General features: G+C 32.7%; 2 protein-coding genes across 4 annotated transcripts; one reads left to right on the top strand and one right to left on the bottom strand.

Annotated features, from left to right (window-relative positions):
- Nucleotides 1-102: 102 nt before the first annotated feature.
- LOC105229352 (uncharacterized) lies at nucleotides 103-1,715 on the bottom strand. Its single transcript, XM_011209599.4, has 2 exons — nucleotides 1,479-1,715; nucleotides 103-479 (listed from the first exon to the last, which is right to left on the bottom strand). Exons 1-2 carry the CDS (start codon nucleotides 1,581-1,583, stop codon nucleotides 306-308), a joined length of 279 nt encoding a protein of 92 aa, XP_011207901.1. The 5' UTR covers nucleotides 1,584-1,715; the 3' UTR covers nucleotides 103-305.
- Nucleotides 1,716-6,659: 4,944 nt separating this feature from the next.
- On the top strand, nucleotides 6,660-19,215 carry LOC105229351 (hypothetical protein). 3 transcript variants are annotated; one of them, XM_019991429.3, is made up of 3 exons: nucleotides 6,660-6,939; nucleotides 10,333-10,974; nucleotides 16,445-19,215. In XM_019991429.3, the coding sequence occupies exons 2-3, from the start codon at nucleotides 10,378-10,380 to the stop codon at nucleotides 17,567-17,569; spliced, it is 1,722 nt and encodes a 573-aa protein (XP_019846988.2). In that variant the 5' UTR covers nucleotides 6,660-6,939; nucleotides 10,333-10,377; the 3' UTR covers nucleotides 17,570-19,215. The 3 variants fall into 3 exon arrangements, with proteins under 3 accessions (XP_019846988.2, XP_011207900.2, XP_011207899.2); XM_011209598.4 differs by having other exon boundaries at nucleotides 6,660-6,950; nucleotides 10,355-10,974; XM_011209597.4 differs by having other exon boundaries at nucleotides 6,661-6,939; nucleotides 10,355-10,974.
- The last annotated feature ends 814 nt before the right edge of the window (nucleotides 19,216-20,029 follow it).

Genomic DNA, 20,029 nt, shown 5'->3' with positions numbered 1-20,029 from the left:
TCCAACGAATAATTCCATTACGAATTTAATTTATTTTAGGGGCAATGGATTGACGAGGAATGGGGAAATATAAAAACAATTTTGGTACAAAACAAACAAGAATTAATATTTTACATATATACATATATATTTATCGCAATTGATACATAGATACAAGTATATGTACATCTGCATGCTATCATGTCTATATAATTAATATAATATGTGTTACAAATCAAACAAATTAACAAACAATTTAGAAATCTGAAAATAAATCAAAATAAATTGCCTACACTAAGATTTGTGTTTCTAATATAAATCATTTGCTAGCTGATTTTTTTAGGTTTGACTTGTCGTTTAAGAAGCCAAGCGGTATAATCGTTTTTAATTCTTTTTGCTTTGGATTTGCGCAGGCGTGCACTAATATAATCATCCCGCTCACGCAACCAAATACGTGCGTACTCCCAGCCCATGAGCCAGTTCATCGGAATAGGACAAGGCTGTTAAATCGAAGTATTATTGAATAATAAAAATAATAATGAATATATACAATAAATAATATATGTGTACATGAAGTGTTATTGAATAATAAAAAGTAATAAAAAATATATAGAAATAAATATGTACATATGTATATTCATTTGTAATGTACCATGGTGAAATTAGAAAAGAAATCCAGTGATATAATTTCGAACAGAATTCTGATTAATCATTTTGATATAAATTAATTATTCGATAAACTCCAATTAAAAGAGAATGTATAAAATATAGTTCTGCCTAATTAATAGTTGTTATAATAAGCAATTAAGTATGTGGTATAATTTTGAAGCCTAAAGCAAAAAAATCCAATAATCAAATATCAAGGAATGGGTATATTCAGTTCCTAAAGCTTCTAGAGATAATTTTCATATACCTTTTACTTTTAATACTATACTATATATGTATGTATAATTTGCAGATTAATATAATCACTCAGCAAACAAACATTTCAATTATTATTTCTGTTGGAACATAAATCAACAGTCGTAAATAAATTAGGTTCCCTCTCTAAGGATGTTAATAAACAATTTCCACTTCCAATTTTAAACATTTTTTCCTGACACATCAAAATCATCAAACACAATAAATTCGACCTCTCAATATAGTATATAATAATATAATTATACAAATCTGAAAAAATATGTAGTACTTAGCCTATCAAAGTAATATCATTCTGAAAGAATAGTACGAAATTTATTAGTATAATAACCTCAAAAATTGAGGATGAAAGTTTTTTGGTTCTACTACGTATCTTTGGTTTCACCATAATAACCTAGTCCTACATCCACGTACATATGTACATAGCAAGCAAAAACTATAGAGCAGGATACAACGGAAAACTCTTAATTTATACACATAGTGTCAAATTTTTACAACATTTTCACTATTTAAGAAGCTTAATTGAATTACAAAATTTAAATTTCATCTCGGCTGCGTATAAATAACATTTTTGAACCTACATCATTCTCGTAAGATGGTACGAATTTCTTCTGTTTTATGTAAACATGTGACTGCAAATTATCGCGTGGACGCACTATAAACGCCTTCGACCATTCTGCTTTCATTTTCCCGATGATGTATGGTAAATGTATATTATTTTATTTGAAACATTTATCTAACAAGACAAAATAATATTTTACACTTTTTAAATTTTGAAAGTAATATAATTTTGAAAAACAATAACCTAAATGACTTTAAAATCTGAACTGTATTTTTCAAAAAATTTTCATAGTAAACCAAAGTGAAAACTAATTAAGAGATTTACATATATATATGTACTACATAAATAAATAATATATTTACGAATGCGTACAACTAATTAACAACGACATGTTCCTGTAAATAATTTGCACAAATTTATAAAATGCTCAGGAAATAAAAGCTATGTTTTTATTAGTTTCTTTTACATAAAAATTTGTCTCTCGAAAGTTATGTTTTTATTAGTTTCTTTCACATAAAAATTTGTCTCTCGAAAGCTGTCAAATACTCTTAATCTATTCCAGAGAAATGGAATTTTTATTCACATAGTGATAATAGCGGTATGCATAGTTTACAATTACATTAGCAACGCAGGTGATTTTTTTTAATTAATATATTTTATGTAGGGCTTTTCTTAAATTTTTATAGAATGTTACTAACTTTATTAAAACAATAGTGAGGGTAAAAAGAAACCTTTTACTGAAGATACTAGGCTGTAACTGTAACTATCAAGAGAAATTAAAGCATCGATTTTTGGGCATACTGAGAACGCACTAGCCGTAGATACCATTAAAAGTTGCTTTCGAGAAGCAGGACTAGTTTTCCAGGAAGAGGATGATGATGGATGAGAAAAGGTATTAAAGGCGTTCAAAACGCTGGTTTATAGGTACACAGTAAACAAAGGTTTCATGACAATTTGGAAACTGCTTTAGATTTTCTCTGTTGCAGTCGAGATCTAAACCATATCAAGAAATTGTTTTTCTTACCTGAAAAAGTTCCGACTTTACAAAGTAACAAGTAAGAAAGAGCTAAGTTCGGGTGCAGTCGAACAAGCTGAAATAAACCCTTAGTTTCATTATGGTACCTCACATACAGTCACCAATCATATGGAGCGAAGTCAGCCTGATGTTCGAAAATCTTGGTAATAGTTATATGGAGAGTAAGACAAGTGTCCATCCAATTGTATATATTTTTGTCACAAAGGTATACTGTTATGGGTAAAACAGGTTCTGTAATTTTTATTGTGCCGATATATGCAGTATAAAGTCACCTGGAAGTTTGAAAATCTTTATATTAGGTATATGGGGGCTCAGGGAAGTATTGACCCGATTCAATCCCTTTTTAATATACAGAAATACTATTGTCAAGAAAGATTTCTGTCTGAATTCCAGTTGCGCATCTCACATATTGACCGATATTTTGATCGTAAGTCAACTATAGATACTGGAGCCCATATATATTTGCACATACCACAATTATCCGTAAAATGTTATCTGTTTATTTACAGATTTTCAAAAATATCTTGTCTGTAACTGTAGCCGTTAAGAACTGTTCAAAAATCTGAGCACCTTTCTTATGAGTAAGGCAAAGTTTCAAATTAGAAGATACAAAAAAGTTAACGTACTGTTACAAAAGTAGTATTTAGTTGTATTTGTATTGCTATATGCATCCCTTATTATGAACAATAGCTGTAGGTATATGGAATAGCGTTTGTCTTGTTGTAGACATCTGGCGCCGCGGCTGTCTGCTTGTCTACTTAAACAATTGTTGAGTCTGGCGCCGCGGCTGTCTGCTTGTCTAAACAATAGTCCCATCTGGCGACACAGTTGTCTAAACAATAGTTGCGTTTGGCGCCGTATGTCATTATGTTCTTGTAATTTCCAGACGCAATATTCTAGAAGGACACGTCGGCATCAGCGAGGACTGCGTGGCTATATAAGCCGTGGCAGCGCCAACGTAATCAACCAGTGCTAAGAGTAAACTGCTATAGTGTAGACGAGTTGTAAAATAAAGAGATTTAGTTGAAGTGAATTAAACGGCTTTTGGTTTCATTTGTCAATTCAGAGATACGAACCCAGTAAAGTAAAACTAGCAAGGAGTAAAATCGCAACAGTACTATTACTTGATCTTATGTCGTTGTTATCTAGTTGTACGCAACTGTAGTTTGCAGTAGTAGATTGCATATACCGAAATGATAAAATGACTTATTAGCATGTAAACATTAAGTACGGGAGGTGAGGTTTTTTCTACAAAAAATGCTTAAAATGCAATATATCGGGTAGGAGGAATCATAATACTAGGGATATGGGATTCAGATAGGTTCGATCCAGAGCATTGAATTATACATATTGTATGTAGCTCGATTTCATTTCTAGATACACGGTGTCACACTTTGAACCTCTTGCAAAGTTTGATTCCGTTATCTTTTTTGGAAATTGACTTATGTATGTATATACATATTTACATACATGCATACATACAAACATATGAGTTTGTATATTGTTAATTGAAACAATCTGATAAAATCCAGAATTTTATTATAAGGGAACAATTAAATTTATTTTAAGTTAAGGTTACGTGGATTTGAAAATTAAAAAAAAAAATCGATTTTTTTTGTCTTATTAAATAGTTAAATATGTTTAGAATATTCTCCTAAAATTTCAAATCGACTTGAGTAAAATTCTAGGAGATATATCCTTCGGAAATTCCGCCCATTAGGCCACGTCAGCGCAGCGTCAAAACTTTAAACGTATTTATCTCAGAACTCTATTTTTTAAGTCGGTGGACACGATTTCTCGAAAAGTTATAAACCGATGTGGCTCAAATTTTGCACACATCTTTGGAATAACATTATCCACTTAATGAACGATCATTTTTTTTTATAATAAATAATATTTTTGAGCCAAAATATGGCGAAAATTTAACCAAAAAAATGGTGAAAATACGCTTATTTTTAACCTCTGAAACCCACCTAACCCCTTAAAAATAGAAAATGCTTTTCATAATAGTAGAACACGAAATACGCAAACGGAAAAAATGTCAATTTTTTAATCCGAATTTTACTTGTCGAAGAAATACGGATAACCAAGTAAATAAAAACTTCCCTCGATTTGCTTGACAATTCACACTTTAACAAAGCTAAGATAGCAAATAGTATACCTTAATGAACGCTTTGCTTTCAGTGCTTCTCTCTAATAAGTGGCGACTCTTGATAGGTAAAGCGTAAAAAGATTGTGACAAGAAAGGGAATGCAGGCAATAGTCCGACTTCAGTTGCCGGACTCGCGTACCCCGTATGTACGCAGCGAGGGACACCAAAAAAGAATTTGCCTTTAATGAATGACAAAATAGTCCGTATGTAAACCCTATCTTACAAAGCCAAACAGACGGACGAAGATGTAAAAGTAGATATATACATATGTACATATGTACACACACATTCATATTTATAAATTTATAATATGTAAGAGCACCTAAGGAATAAACAATGCGCAACACTACTTTGATTCTCTTTCACTTTTGTTACCAATCCAATATGTCAAATAGAGAAAAAGTTATTGATAACATTTTAACAAATTGTGATTAGGTAGCAAACGTACCGAAAACAAACCTTTTTGATTTACACCATAGTTACCTTCATCGTAATAACATACATACATACGTAAATGAATCAGCTATCAGGTCGCGCGTACTTCTATCAAAAAGCTAAAACCAATGAGTAACTATTTCACTTTCATTCTTTCTTCAGTTGGGGCTAGATTTACAGAAACACGAGTACATTATATATGTAGATATTCGTCATTGAAATTCGGCGGCGCCCAAAAGCGATATCAATAAGCAAGCTACTGAACCGCCACTGTCTGTTGTTTGTACATTTTTGCTATTTCCTTTCACATTCTATTTGTTTGTTTGGCTGACGATGCAAATGCATTTGTGTTCGTGAGTCGTTAAAATACGTACAACTGCGACGAAGTGGTGAGGTGACTCAGGCAAAGCCAGTGTACGCGTAGTCAAAACAAAAAGTAGTAATCACCTACTTACATATACACAACATTATATATATGTGTGTATGTGTATATGGGGATGTGTGCAGATTCACACACATATGTACATAAACGCACATTTATATCTACATTCAGCAACATGTATAAATGTACACTTATTTTTGTGAAAACAACCGCAAACGAACGGCAGCGTACGTCGGTGACGAAAGCAATGGAAGCGCATTTTTTGCGTTAATGCTGACGTCCAATACGACTTCGGTGTCAGCGCCAGCGTTTGTTTATACAATATTGAGCGACTCTTGGTTGGTGTCGTTGGGTTTATTGTTATTGTTCCTGAGTAAACAACATGCAACAATAACAATTTCACAATACTAGCTCATTACTACGTACGAAATGCATACCAATATATTCATAGATACTATAATACATGAATACTTGTACATACCTGCAGACATATGTATGTACATACGTATGTACGTCTTTGTACATTATATTGACGTGGTTTTATTTGTTTTTATATACATATGTATGGATGTACATATACATATGTACATAAGAATGGCTCTGGTAAAGACTTCACCTTACAACACTCACCGTTCTCCCAACATAATTCATATGCTACGTTATTGTTATTGATGGTTTATTATTGTTTTTTCCAGTTTCTTTAATTATTACAGCGGAACAAAAACATCCACATCTACTCATCCGTATTCGCCCTATGCTCTTCGCTCTTCTTTTTCAAAGTAATCAGTCAACGGCCACCGCGTTCGTTAGTTCGCTTCGCAGTTGCCCGCGTCGGTCGCTGCTCTCTCAAACAAATAAAATATTCTTACGGTGTTGTTTTGTTATGTTTATGTTTTATTATTGCTTTTTTAACATTCCCCAACACACATACACAAGCATTCAAACAAACATACGTTTATTTTCATTCATTTGCTGTAAACAACACTTCGTCATCCCTTGGTCTCACTCGGTCTTCATCGAAACAATACTCTGCTCTGATAAACAGCGACGTCAGCAGTTAACTCCAGATACAAAATCGTTCTATGGCATGCATACTGCCTCTGCCGCTTTGCGGCTTCGTTGTTGTTTACTCACTATATATAAGTATGTAAGTACATTAAATTGCTCCGCGCGCTTTGCACAGCGCAGCGCTGCGTCAAAGTCAAACGAACTGAGCGCAGAACAACTCAGTAGTTGAGAAATTTCATTTCATTGCGGAGCATTTTAGTCGTTTATCGATTTCGCAAGGTTTAGAAGTGTTTTACGACAGTATTTGTTGGAAAACAGAAGGAAAAACATTTCGAAAAAAATACCAAAAACAAAAGTGAAACAATAAGAAATTTATTGAGTTGGTTGTGTGGTAAAAGTTCAAATTGATCAGTGTACATGTGCGTAAAAACGTTGGTGTTGCCAGTTTTGGCTAAATTCAACACAAAGTGAGTTGCGGGTGTGTAAAACCACTTATGAAATAATGAAAATGTGATGCGCGCGAAAGTGATAATACAATATTCTGCTACGTAATATTTCTTGTATTTAGATTTAACAAAGATCACAAATTTCAACCACATTCACGTGACATTAATAAACATTGTAAAAAAATGTGACTGTAGCAAATAACTGATTTTATATTTCATTTAAACAAATTTAATTTTTTATTCATGATTGACTTTATGATCAATATTTGGCACATATGTACATATGTATGTACTTTAACCTAGTAACTATGTAGGACAGGAAAAGGACTGTAGGTTATACCTAATTTAAATACAAAGAAAAATTTACATGTGCGCAAGTATTTTTTTATAATTGTAGTTATAGAATTACTGGATGTTTTCAAAGGATAATACGATAGATAATATATCTTGTAATAAACATATGAATACAGGAATAATAAACATTGGTTTAGTTTTATACAAGAAAATTTTCAAAAATATGAAAAACGATCGGATGCATTGAATGAGGCGATAGTTTATGGAAGGCTTAAAACGAGCCTGTCTATCTGGTGTTTATTGTGTTGACAGTTTGTCCGTGAACTATCTACTGTTTTAAATTTCATAGTAATGACCAATAATAAAATATTCATTGAAATGAAACACACTGTACACGAAGAAGACGCCCTTATTAAAAAAAAAAAATAGTTTTGACTTATTACCTTGGTTTAATGACTACATTCGGCAATAGAAGTGTGTAATATAAGTATTTACTACTTACATCCAAACATACATATGTATATATGTGTGTGTATCTACAAATAACTGCATTTTGCTTTATACATGTTCAAATGTATGTCACTAGCATTTCCGGTATGAATTGGTTCATTCCATTCAAACACATCTCAACATTTTTTTAAGTGTACGCAGGTCATTTACGCGGAAAGCTGCCAAGACTGAACAACCAACGAAAACGTCAACATATATGCGCAGCTAACTAAAAACCTATCAAAACAACTGCAAACACAACAAAATTGCGAATAACATGCTTAGTTATACTAACAATGAACGAAAATAAAAACGATATTTATTCACATACATATGCATGTGTGCGTATTTATATGTGAAAATGTATTTATGTATACAAATACAATAAAGAAAAAGAAACAATATTTAATATGAATAAAATAACAAACCAAACAAATATGTAATTGGAATGGAATGTTTATGTGGAAACAAAGAACTAAATTCAAACTTACAGATACTACTACTGTATCTGTTGTAAATTCTTACACACACATATGCACGTAAAAATTCGTATGTGTGGTTTTCGTAGAATGGCAAATGTGTCACCTTTTTGACAAAGTTATTTTCTTCGGAAGTTCTGCGATTGTATAGCCTATTTGAGTAGACACAATTGTTCAGGTGGAAATGTTTTACTCTGCGCTTGTAACAAGTAGTACACCTGTTCTACTTACTCTCCAAAATATCTCCTAAGCTGTAAAACATCTTTCGTAAAAACAAAAGTCTAATATTTTATTAAACATTTTCGAAAGTACATGTATATCATTTTGTATTCCTAAGCACATATTCATGCATATATATGTATGTTATACATAAATATGTATGTACATATTAGTCTAAAAGAATCGCAAATAATTTTTTATAAAAAGAAATATGTATATGTAAAGAAATTTCTCTATATAGTACAATATTGCCCATCAATGTACATACATATATGTATGTACATATATTAAGTTTGCCACGATATTTGCAACATCGAAAAGAAAACGTCACAGATCTTTTAAAGTATATATGGTATGTACATAAACATGTATATAAATGATCATAATGACGAGGTAAGTCGATTTAGCCGTGTCCGTCTGTATATGTGTATATACGATCTAGTCCCCCAGTTTTTGAGATATTGACATGAAAGGTATTGAAATTGCACCCACAGCATAACATATATCTGCCATACAAACTGAATGATGCGAATAAAGTGCTTGTATGGAAGGCTTTTCCATTTGCCGAAATATCTTCATCATATTTGGTATGGGTTATTGTCCAAGGCAAAGTAGCAAACTCTGAAGAAATTCTTGAGATCGAGTCAGTATAACATATAGCTGATATCAACGACCTATCAACGTTCTTGTATGGAGCCTTTTTACATACATACATACATATGTATATTTATAAAAAATTTGTATTGAGACAATGAATCTTTAAATTCTAATGGAACGTTTGGTATCAATCTTATTCCACTGCAACATCAAGTATCACGTATTTTCTCCAAAAACAATAGTGGCTGTTATGGTAATCTCATCATCAGGAAAGATATGGCTAATCACTTAGACTTCTCACTTATTTAGGAATTATCAGCAATAGCAAAGATTTTTAATTCAATCAGATGTTAAATGAAAACAAGATTATATGTAGCAGCATAATTAAAAATGTAATAACGTAGATTGTGGAGTAATACAATTTCCATATTAAACCTTAGTGTATCTTATTCCCAAGAATTCCTTCTATCTGTTCAGTGAACAATTCCTTCAAAAAAATTCAATTAAACTACGAAATTAAAATTAGGTACAGAGGGTTAAAGTATAGAGTATAGAGATCTACGCGCTCCAAAATATGTGAAATGTTTTCGAGTGCTTTGGATGGATTCCATCGAGTAACAACTATTTAGAGGACTATCTATTGGGATTACAGATGTGTAGTCTTCCTTAAAAGGTTACATCATTTGTGCTGGTACATATATGTACGACAAAATTCAACTAACCAGTACTTTACTGTTACATATGCTTGGGCACATTTGCCTTTTCCATTTTTACCAAATCATAAAATTAAATTTTTTAAGTCAACAAATATAACTGAAGTAACGTAACTAACTTTTAAGATTAAGGTTAAATACTCTATAAAGAAGGATAGGATAGGAAGCCCAAAATAGGTCGGGATAACCAATAGACATCCGATCTGCTAAGATCTTAAAAACAATTAGCTGCACATTTTTGGAAAAACGTACTTACATACATTGTTTTCTAATTATTAAATGTAATTATTAATATTTATTCTACTCAATTAAAACCAATTTTGTACCGTGAAACATTAAATGCTGAAGATGTCTTCAATCATGCGTTTTTAATTTCGCAAGTTATGCTGGCAAAACAAAATGCTTCTCATCTCTCTCATTATCTGTTTATCTATCCTTTTACTTGGGTATTTCGTGCTGGTATACTGAAGAGCAGTTAGCTGCAACAGATATCCTGGAATTATACTGTTGTTTATTCTGAAATGTAAAAATTTGTACATATATGCATACGTTTTGCATTAATTTAATTAATTTAATTAAAATTAAAGACCAATCTCAGATTCAAAATTTTAATCTAATAATAGACATTGATTAATTTTATAATAGAAACGAATTACCATAAATCGCTTATGCAGCAACTGCAAACGCCCATTTTATTAGCGCCAATCGATTTTAATCTCACAGCGCAACCGCACACGTTAATAAACCGAGTAATCATGGAATGGACCAACGATGAAGCTCTTGAACTAATCGAGCAATATCGCATCCATACTGAATTGTGGAATCGTGCTGATCCCAAGTACAAAGATAAATTATGTCGCTTTAGAGCGTGGTCAGAAATAGCGGAACGTTTTGGGTGCAGCAAAGCTGAGGTGGAACGGAAGATGAATGTGTTACTTACACAATATCGACGGGAGAAACACAAAATGCTTATTAAATTATACCAGGGAATTCAGCCGAATCCGTCAAAATGGTACGCGTTCAAAAGGTTCGATTTTATGGAGGCGGGTGGCGGCAGCAGTTCATCGAGTAGATCGGGCACAAATGGTCATACATCAACGTCGACGGCTGCAAGTTTAAATGGCCTTAACTCTTACGAAACCATAACAGCAGCGGCGCAGCAGACAACAAGTGCAGCCGTCGCGGTGGCAGCGACAACTGCAAACGCCGCGCCGAGCACTTCACAACATCGGCGCATGAAGAAAGAGATGAAGTATTTTGGTGCGGTGAGTATCCTATCATCCAATGACACATCGCATTACATTCGAGAAAACATTGTACTTAAATACATACATATGTATGTCTTTGAAGGAAGTACTGGTTGAGTATGCCACACATCTCATAGTTATGACCAGTTTTGACATATCGGAAAAAACCTTTGTATGGAAATACTGGGTTTTGGGATTTTAATAATTTCCGAATAAAGTAATAATACATATATAAATTAATTAATTTAAAATTAGAACTACTTATACCAAATTTGTATCCTACATATTAATGCATATCGTAAGTATTGTATTTAATGTGAAATATTGTTGGACGGCTAAGACAATGGTTGACGCAATTTCGTATTTTTGTCAAATCGAGTCGTAATAATTTCGAAATATTAAGCGCAGTGATCTCCACTTGAACATTTACAATACATACATATATTCAAAAGAACAATATTCATTCAAAGAAATGAATGTAGACAGAATAGTTGCTTGAATTTTATTTACTGAACTACGGGCAAAAAGTTTTCAATGCTCGAGAAATATGGGCAATTATTTTTGAAAACATCCATCACTTGTAAAAATCAACGTTCCATATCTATCCGTCAGTGGCAGTGATGAAATATGGGGATAAATACATTCGTACATACATACATATTTCAAAGGATATTAGAAAAGCTGGAGTCCTTACCATCTCAAAGTAGTGAATGTCTGTGAAACATATTGAAAGTTGATAAGCTTTTAGTTAGCAATATAAATAAACAATATGAAAAACATAATATGTATGTACATATATTGTATTAGAGAATTATGGTTAAATCACTGTATAGCTCTCTAAAATTGTATGAGATGAATATTAAGGTTAATACCTTAACCCGAGACCTTTAATTACTGAAAAAGAGGATTAAAAAAGTTAGTTCGTTACCAGTTAACTGGTATCATTCCAAGTAGTTAGTTCATCAGTCATAACTTTAGTTAAACTACTTTGATCACCTCGCACAACTTACACTCAATTAAAGTTACATTATTCTGTTAAGCATATTTAACCCTAGACGGTCATCCTTCGTCAAAATGACTACGAACTATTTTATTTTCATTGTAAATATGTTTTTAACTGTTCGTGTTGATCTCCGTTTTCGTACAGCAATATAAGTTTTCCTTTTTATTTTTGACTTGTATTTATTAATAATGAAATAAATAAATAAAAAAACTTAAAACGCGTTCATTATTTCGACTCACACCCTACTGAAAATGGATTTGAAATAAGTCGTCGTCATATTGACGAAGGATGACGTTAATGTACAAAAAAAAAGGATGACCGTCCAGGGTTAAAAAAATACCACTACTTTCGGTCGAAGTCATATCTGATCATTGTTTACATGGTATAGACATTATAACCAATTTTTGTGCATATAAATTTCTTTTTTGTAAATTTATCCAAGTCCATGGTCTGGAAAAACTAAGGGTGTATTTTCTATTGCATCTACCGATGTCCTAGCTTATATAAATATCTGAGAATTCAACACTTGGTAAAATATGCGAGGACTACTGTGTATATTTCGTACACATGTGTACAGACAGATGTACATATATACATATGTACATACATAAGTATTTACTTATGCTTGTAGTATGTTCATGCATGTTTACGTTTTAACTCAATGTTTTTCTTCCACTTTTGTTATTACTTCTCAACAACGCGTTCATACAAAACAAAAAACAAATTCTCTCTACAGGCATATGTATATGTATATAGGTAAATACATAAGTCCACTTGCTGGTTCACCACCCCTCATGAAAAAATATACAACCATACCAACTGAACAATATAATAATAACAGAGGTAAATATCAGCTTTTACAAATTTACATTCGTATGTGCTATGCCGGACAATTTACGAATATTTTTATGTGAATGCTCACACATGCTAACATTTGTTTAAACCCAGAAGAAAAATTAACAAAGTAAATTTATCAAGTACATTACGATATCCTGGAATGACTACTGGTGTTTGGAATTAAAGTAACGCCGGTTTCCTATACGTTTTTTTATATTTTGAAGGAATTTTGTAAAAAAATATTTAGTAGGATTTAAATGTGTTGTGGCAACACTAATTGTTATGGCGAGTGCAGTTGTCGAATGAGCGGCGTTAGCTTAGCACTCGCGTTGCTGCGAGCACGATTCTGATTGTGTTATTTGTTCTTTGAATGGGATGATAATCAGTTTGTTTACATTTTAGTTGTGCCATGTGTGCACACTGCCGCAGCGCCGTCAAATTGTTTCTCTGGCTGCGCTTTGGTTCTGGAGATCACACGTTCCTAGTGCTCACTTTGCGCGCCAAACCGCTCCCTAACACAACCACTTACCGCAAAATTCGCTATACATATTAAGTACAACGTAAAATCCCTTTACCAATGGTGAGTACTCCATGTATACTTTTAAAATGAACAGAGAGTATTCCTAAATTAACCACGCCCATTTCTATGTCCTAGGGCAAGACAAAAAACTTGAACTCTGCTTAACTTTTGAGTACTACTTTAGCTACTCTCTAATTATCACTGTATGCAGTACTTCCGGAAACAACTTTTTGTTGTTATTTGCAAGTTTGAATTTTGTAGAAACTCTTATGTGACTTATGAAATAAACATAGAATTTGCGACAACTTTGACACGTTCCTTTTTTGGGTCGAATTAAAAAAGACGTCTTCAACGAAACTATTTTTATAAATTTAATTTTTTATGTTACCTATTCTCAATCTTGTCACTATCATTTGCGCACTCAGGTGTATGTAGTTAGTTAATTACTCAGGGTCGGTCGTGCATTCAAAAAGCAGTTTTTAATCCAACATGACCAAAAAATTTAAAGGGATAAACTGGAAGAAAGTAAAGTCTACCACTTGCCGCCATATCTCCATGCTTAAATATGTACTATATCAACACACGTATTCTGTTTATAAGTATGTGTGTACATACATATACAAGTGTATGGAACTCTGTCATTATTTTTATTCGCGTTAACAACACACACAAGTGAAGAATTTATATCAACAAAAAAAAAATAAAACAATGAAAGCCAAATTTTAATACAAATAAAACAAAACGAACGCAAATTGATAATTTTACACACTCCAAGCCAAGAGACAACGGTTAATTTTTTCAATTTTAAAATAGGGGTACTACCACTATGAAATAATCGAATTATTTCTTTGGAAACATTTTGCAACTACTTCAATATCATCATTTTATAATTTTGTATTTAGTGTTCAATGCAGACTCCTGGTAGTGCACAGAATGTCAATTAGCACTATCTAAGTCTTTACAATATTATGGCAAATTCGCCGGCTGGTTTCATAAAAAACGTGGACGCACAAGAAGAAAGTACCAAATAAAGTTTTCAGTTAATTATAAATGTGTTATTAGAGGTAATACATTATTGTTAGTTGCCATAAATAAATGTATACCTAACTAACAGAAGTTGTGAAGATTTTGTAAAAAATACATTCTGTACGTGCATCTTAAAGAACTTGACACAAAGATATTTACAAGACATACAATTTACAGTTCAGAACCGTTTTCTCAATGTCTGGTTAGCAACCATCTGTCAGTTAAGTACTGGTTAACTTAGCCTAGACTCCTACTTTCTGTTTACAATGCGTTATATAAATTAATATAAATGCATTGTACGTACGTATGTACCTATGTATATCTTTGTGTTAAGCTCACTCAGACTTGATATTTGAAATAATATTGTTCGTGACGATAAGTATACTTTCACATGTTTGTGAGATCGTATAGATAACGTGAAACTTAAGCGGTGGAATGGAGATTAAGGCATTTATCATTTCAATTCTATACTAAATTAGTTTAAATCGAATTTTCCATGGAAACATCAATCGGCCTCTGAGACCACTAAATATCAAATAACGGTATGTAATAGTGAAGTTGATTATTCCATGAGCACCTCAAAATATAGAAGCCATAACTTTGCTAGCAGGCTGTTGCATCTTCCACCTAACTTTCCATACCCAAGATTCATGAAAATATCTAAATTTTTACTCAAGTTATCGCTTGCATGGACAGACAGGCAGGCAGTCACTCAGAATTCAACTCGTCACACCATCCTGATCATTTATATTTGCATATGCAACTCTATATCTAAGTCGATTATATTTAGGTTTAGATTATACAAGCAACCATTTGATGAACGAAACTATTAAACTCTGTAGAAACATGTTCTTCGTCTTTAATGGCGTAGACACCACTTACGCGGTTATAGCTGAGTTAAAAACAGCGTGTCAATCGTTTCTTCTTTTAGCAATTTGGCGCCAATTCGAGATTCCAAGTGCAGCCAGGTCCTCCTCCACCTGATCTCTCCAACGAAGTGGAGGTCTTCCTCTTTCCATCGAATGCGATATTCGCCGTTGCCAAAGCTCATAGAACCATAAATCTTCTTGAAAACTCGTAACGTCGACTCATCAGATGTGGTCATTGCCCATGCCTCTATATCATATAGCAGGAGAGGAACAATAGAGTTTGGTCTTCGTTCGTCGAGAGAGCACTTTACTCCTCAATTGTCTACTCAGTTTGAAGTGGCACCTGTTGGCAAGAGTTATTCTGTGTTGGGTTTTTTTGGGTAACATTGTTGTGGTGTTGATACTGGTGCCAAGATAGACGAAATTATCTACGATTTTAAAGTTATGATAGTCAACAGTGCCGTGAGATATTTCGCATTGCTCTCTTTCACTACCAGCCTATGGTACATATACATATGATATTAACGCACCGAAGAAGCTAAATTTAATATATTGGGTATATGAGAAATCATCCACCACGGGATCGGAAATCAGTATATTAGGGATATGTAGTTTGAACCAAGATTTAGACCGATTTCATTCATATTCTGTGCTAAAACACAGTATTTAATGAAAATTTTTCACATAAATAAGTTAAAATATCACATATTTTGATAAACTTAAACGCTTTAAAGTCAGAAACTCAAATAGGATGGAGTCACTATATCACCGATTGCATTAACCTTTGCCATTACTAATGTATACTCAAGAACATGTGTATATATAATTTTGTGAAAATAATACACACACAGAAGTTTGCTAAAATAACGAAAATCACTATAGGTAGAGGGAGCATTAAACTATGGCAGACCAGTGTTAAATTTTCACATTTCTTTCCTAAGATGCCATACAGATTGACCATTCGATGTGGTATAGCGCCAACCGTATAAATAAAAAATAATAAATACTTAATATTTCTTAATGATAGCTTTCAAAATTTTTTATTAATTTTATATTAAATATATTTAAATTTACCGAGCATACCTTTGTATTGACTATGCACATGAGTATATGAATAAATTGAGATTATTGCTTTCATGAGCGCGATTATCTTAAAAACGTACTTTTACTCTAAAAACCACTGCATAAATTTAATGTTTTAGAGATTTTAAAGGTTTCTATCTTTTGTTGTAGATGGGCATAAGCCTACCGATGCTGATAGCCAGTAACACGGCATTGGATACATGGAACACTGTTGGCCAATATTCACCGCCAATCGATAACGATCGAAACCCGTTGCGAGTTCCCTTACCTATGCCCTTCCCAAACTCGCAAAGTGAAATGAATGTGGCAAGCAGTGCAACGCGTAGTCTTTTCGGTGGAAGTAGTAACAGTGATATAACCGCCAGTCCTCAAAAGCCAATGGAATCCTCAGATATTGAAGACAAAGACGAAATCTTAACAAAGCGTGAACGCTCAACACCGTCCAGTTTACACAACGTAAGTGGAAGCAGCGACGTCGGAGCTCATGTCAATTGCGTTGGTAATACCGCTATAACTGAAAGATGCAACAGCGACAACACTTGTGGTATTAGCGGGCGTACCGGTGTAGAGGGAGCCATCGTTGAACCAAACGATGGAGGTTCTAGTCCTATATCTAATATTATTGAATCGCACGAAAAGCGGCGTCGTACTACGCGTGACCATGAGGAGTTAGACATAAAGCGAGAACTTGTAGATTACTTTCACCCCCCTCATCCTCCAGCTCCGCCCGATTCCCATCGTTCATATAGCTCGATTGATGAGAACCGAATCGGAGGGGCTGACCCTGATGATTTTGCGCAAGATTTGCGCGTAAGCGCGGCAGCCGCCGCTGCGGCTAAAGGCATAAATTTTAGCCAATTTGTACTACCACGGAATTTACGCCACTCATCCGAGTCGATAGATGAGAAATTTGCTCCACTAAATATGCGTAAACTGAGTTCAGTATCGGCAACAGCCTCAACCGCAGGGCAAATGCTTATGAATTCCTTATTGTCTAACGAAAGTTTATCAGAAGAGACTGCCACAAGCACTAGTGGACGCATCAAAAGCACATCCCAGGAAGCAGCATCCACATCTGCTGCAGCTGCTGCAGCTGCTATTTACGCTGAAAGTCTGAATAAAGATGATTGCGATTTCATTGGATCGAATGTTACATTAAAACTCCGATCGATGGACCGCACCCAAAGAATCATAGCCGAAAAGTTAATAAGTGAAGTTCTTTTTTATGGTCAATTCAACGAGCTTGAACGAAATGCTCACATCCAACCTAAGTGACAGCAGCTAACAAGGTTACGTAAGGGTTTCTAAATATAACGAAAACACAGAACATATTATGTTTCCTAACAATTTTATACCAAAAAAAAAAGATTTTCACAAAAGGAACGTATTGAAAAAAGAAGTTCTTCTGTTTGGCACTCCTCCTGGTAATCGAATAATCTATCATAATTCCCTGTTTGTTTAAATACATGTATTGTTTAATAAAATCATGATATTTAAGAATTAACCCTTATAAAATTATACAAAAATCCTTCCAGTACAAATTCAAATATACATACATAAATTAATTTACTTGAACAGATTTATTTATAATTTCTTACGATGGATATGAACTGTGTCCTTAAAACCTTTTAATTATGTAAAATCTTTCGGTATTCAATTCGCATGTTAGGGAACAGATTTTCATTAAGTATTTTGACGTTACGTCGATTAATAATAATGACTCGATGTTTTTGATTCTTTTTTATTTCACTAGTGCATCCCACGCAAATTAACATTGAAAATAAATTGGGGTACTCACAACCTGTCATAAAGCATCGTAAAGTCATAAAATTATAAATTTTTACACTTGTTTAAAAAAATTATTTTTGGATTACATACAAAAATGAGTTTACACAATTACAATTTTCAATGCTATGTTTTCGAATCGTTATAACTTATAACTTTATGAGACTATATGCAACCCCTAAATAAGTCCTTTAAATTAATGTTCAGCAAGTAAAAAAAAACATATTTCTTTTCAGAAATGTTACCTGATTGCTTAGGTACACGTAAAAAAAAATTATTTGCTAAATGCACTCGTTTATTTAAAAATTTATAATTGATTACTCATTAGCTCTCTTGATAAATTTCCTTTTCCAAACCTCTCAGCATCTCTCAACTCAGACTTGAATGCTTACATGTACTATAAAAGGGATATTAGATCTGTTGCAAGTGTAATCAGTTATCTAGTCACGAATATGTCAGTGTGAGTGTTAGAAATTCCATTTTTTAACGGTTTCATATATTTAATGATATTGAAAAAAAAATGCTAAGCCAGCAAAAAGGAACAAAATCAATTGAAATGAATTCAAAGAATTATGTACCTCGCTTATTTTTCAGTCATCTTTTTAATACAAAATCGAACCTATATACCTTTAACTAAAACAAATATACACTGTATGAGGAGTTAACACATATGTACATACATACATACAAATAATAAAGTAAACCGTCATGGATAAGTACATAAAATGTAATAGCATTTTTACTATAAGTAAATTTCAAGTAATTCTTATACGTTTTAATTTATTTATTTTTTTTCAATCCATATGCTATAATTATTTATATATTTGTATTTTATTAAGAATATACACTATTTATAAGCAATTTTTACAATGCAAAATACAATATCCTAAATATAAGCAAAGAGAAGTCCTAAACTTAAACATATGTACACGTGTAAAAGACGTGGTACATACATACATATGTATATGTATACATATACATTGGTGTTAAATTTAAACTTACGTATGTATGTAGAGTGACTGATAAATATGTGTGCCGACCATTCTTCATATAGTCAAGTTAATCCAATAGCAATGTAATTAAAATTAGTAAATCAGTGAGTACTTTTCTTGGGTTTTCAAAAAAAAAAACGAAAATTGTGTTTTACACTTAACTAAAGAAAATTATGAAACGTGAATATGTTGGTTCATCCTTATAAAGAAATTCGCTGTCTTATGTAGCATAAAGGTGATTGTAGGAAGATCTTTAACGACCAAAAAGGACGAAAATATAGTAGTTCTAGGATGATTGTACGTTGTATTTTAAATCATTGATGTGCTAATGTGCAAGTGTTATGTATTCCCAGAACTGAATGGAATGTGTATATGTCATAAAATTTAATAAAATTTTTATATATAACTATTTTTTATAAAAGTACATGAACTCAAATTGGTAGAAGATGATGAATGCTTTGAATAAATCTATGTATAAATAGGTGTGGAAAACTAAAACGAATTATACTGTACCTTATTTGAAAGAACTTTAGTCGTAAGGTTTTTTTATATTTTATTATATATACATATGTAAACGTTCATTCATATATACATATGGGTATATATACATACATATACATATATACTATATACCTACTAGTTAGAAACAATTTTAGAAATGTGACAAATAATGACATGATTTGCAAAACTGAAGATAAGAATTAAATAAAAATGGAAAAAATAAATAAATGTTTAATTTTCATTAATTAACGTCGAGATTCAAATTTATTATACGTATATAATATTTTTAATAGGACGGCAATCGCGCCTTTCTTTTGGGCTCTTCATTTGAATTTCGGATAAACAGGGTTGGATCACAAGTTGATTCTGGTGACGTAAAACTGCAGTTGTAAAAATAGTTTAAGGGAACTGCATAAGGCCAGGGAAGAAACATCTGCTCAATGGAGATATCGGCCAC

Source organism: Bactrocera dorsalis, unplaced genomic scaffold (assembly GCF_023373825.1).
Source record: "Bactrocera dorsalis isolate Fly_Bdor unplaced genomic scaffold, ASM2337382v1 BdCtg033, whole genome shotgun sequence".
NCBI classification, from domain to species: domain Eukaryota; kingdom Metazoa; phylum Arthropoda; class Insecta; order Diptera; family Tephritidae; genus Bactrocera; species Bactrocera dorsalis.
The sequence above is the reverse complement of the archived record's forward strand: the minus strand, read 5'-3'. Positions and strand labels throughout refer to the sequence as shown.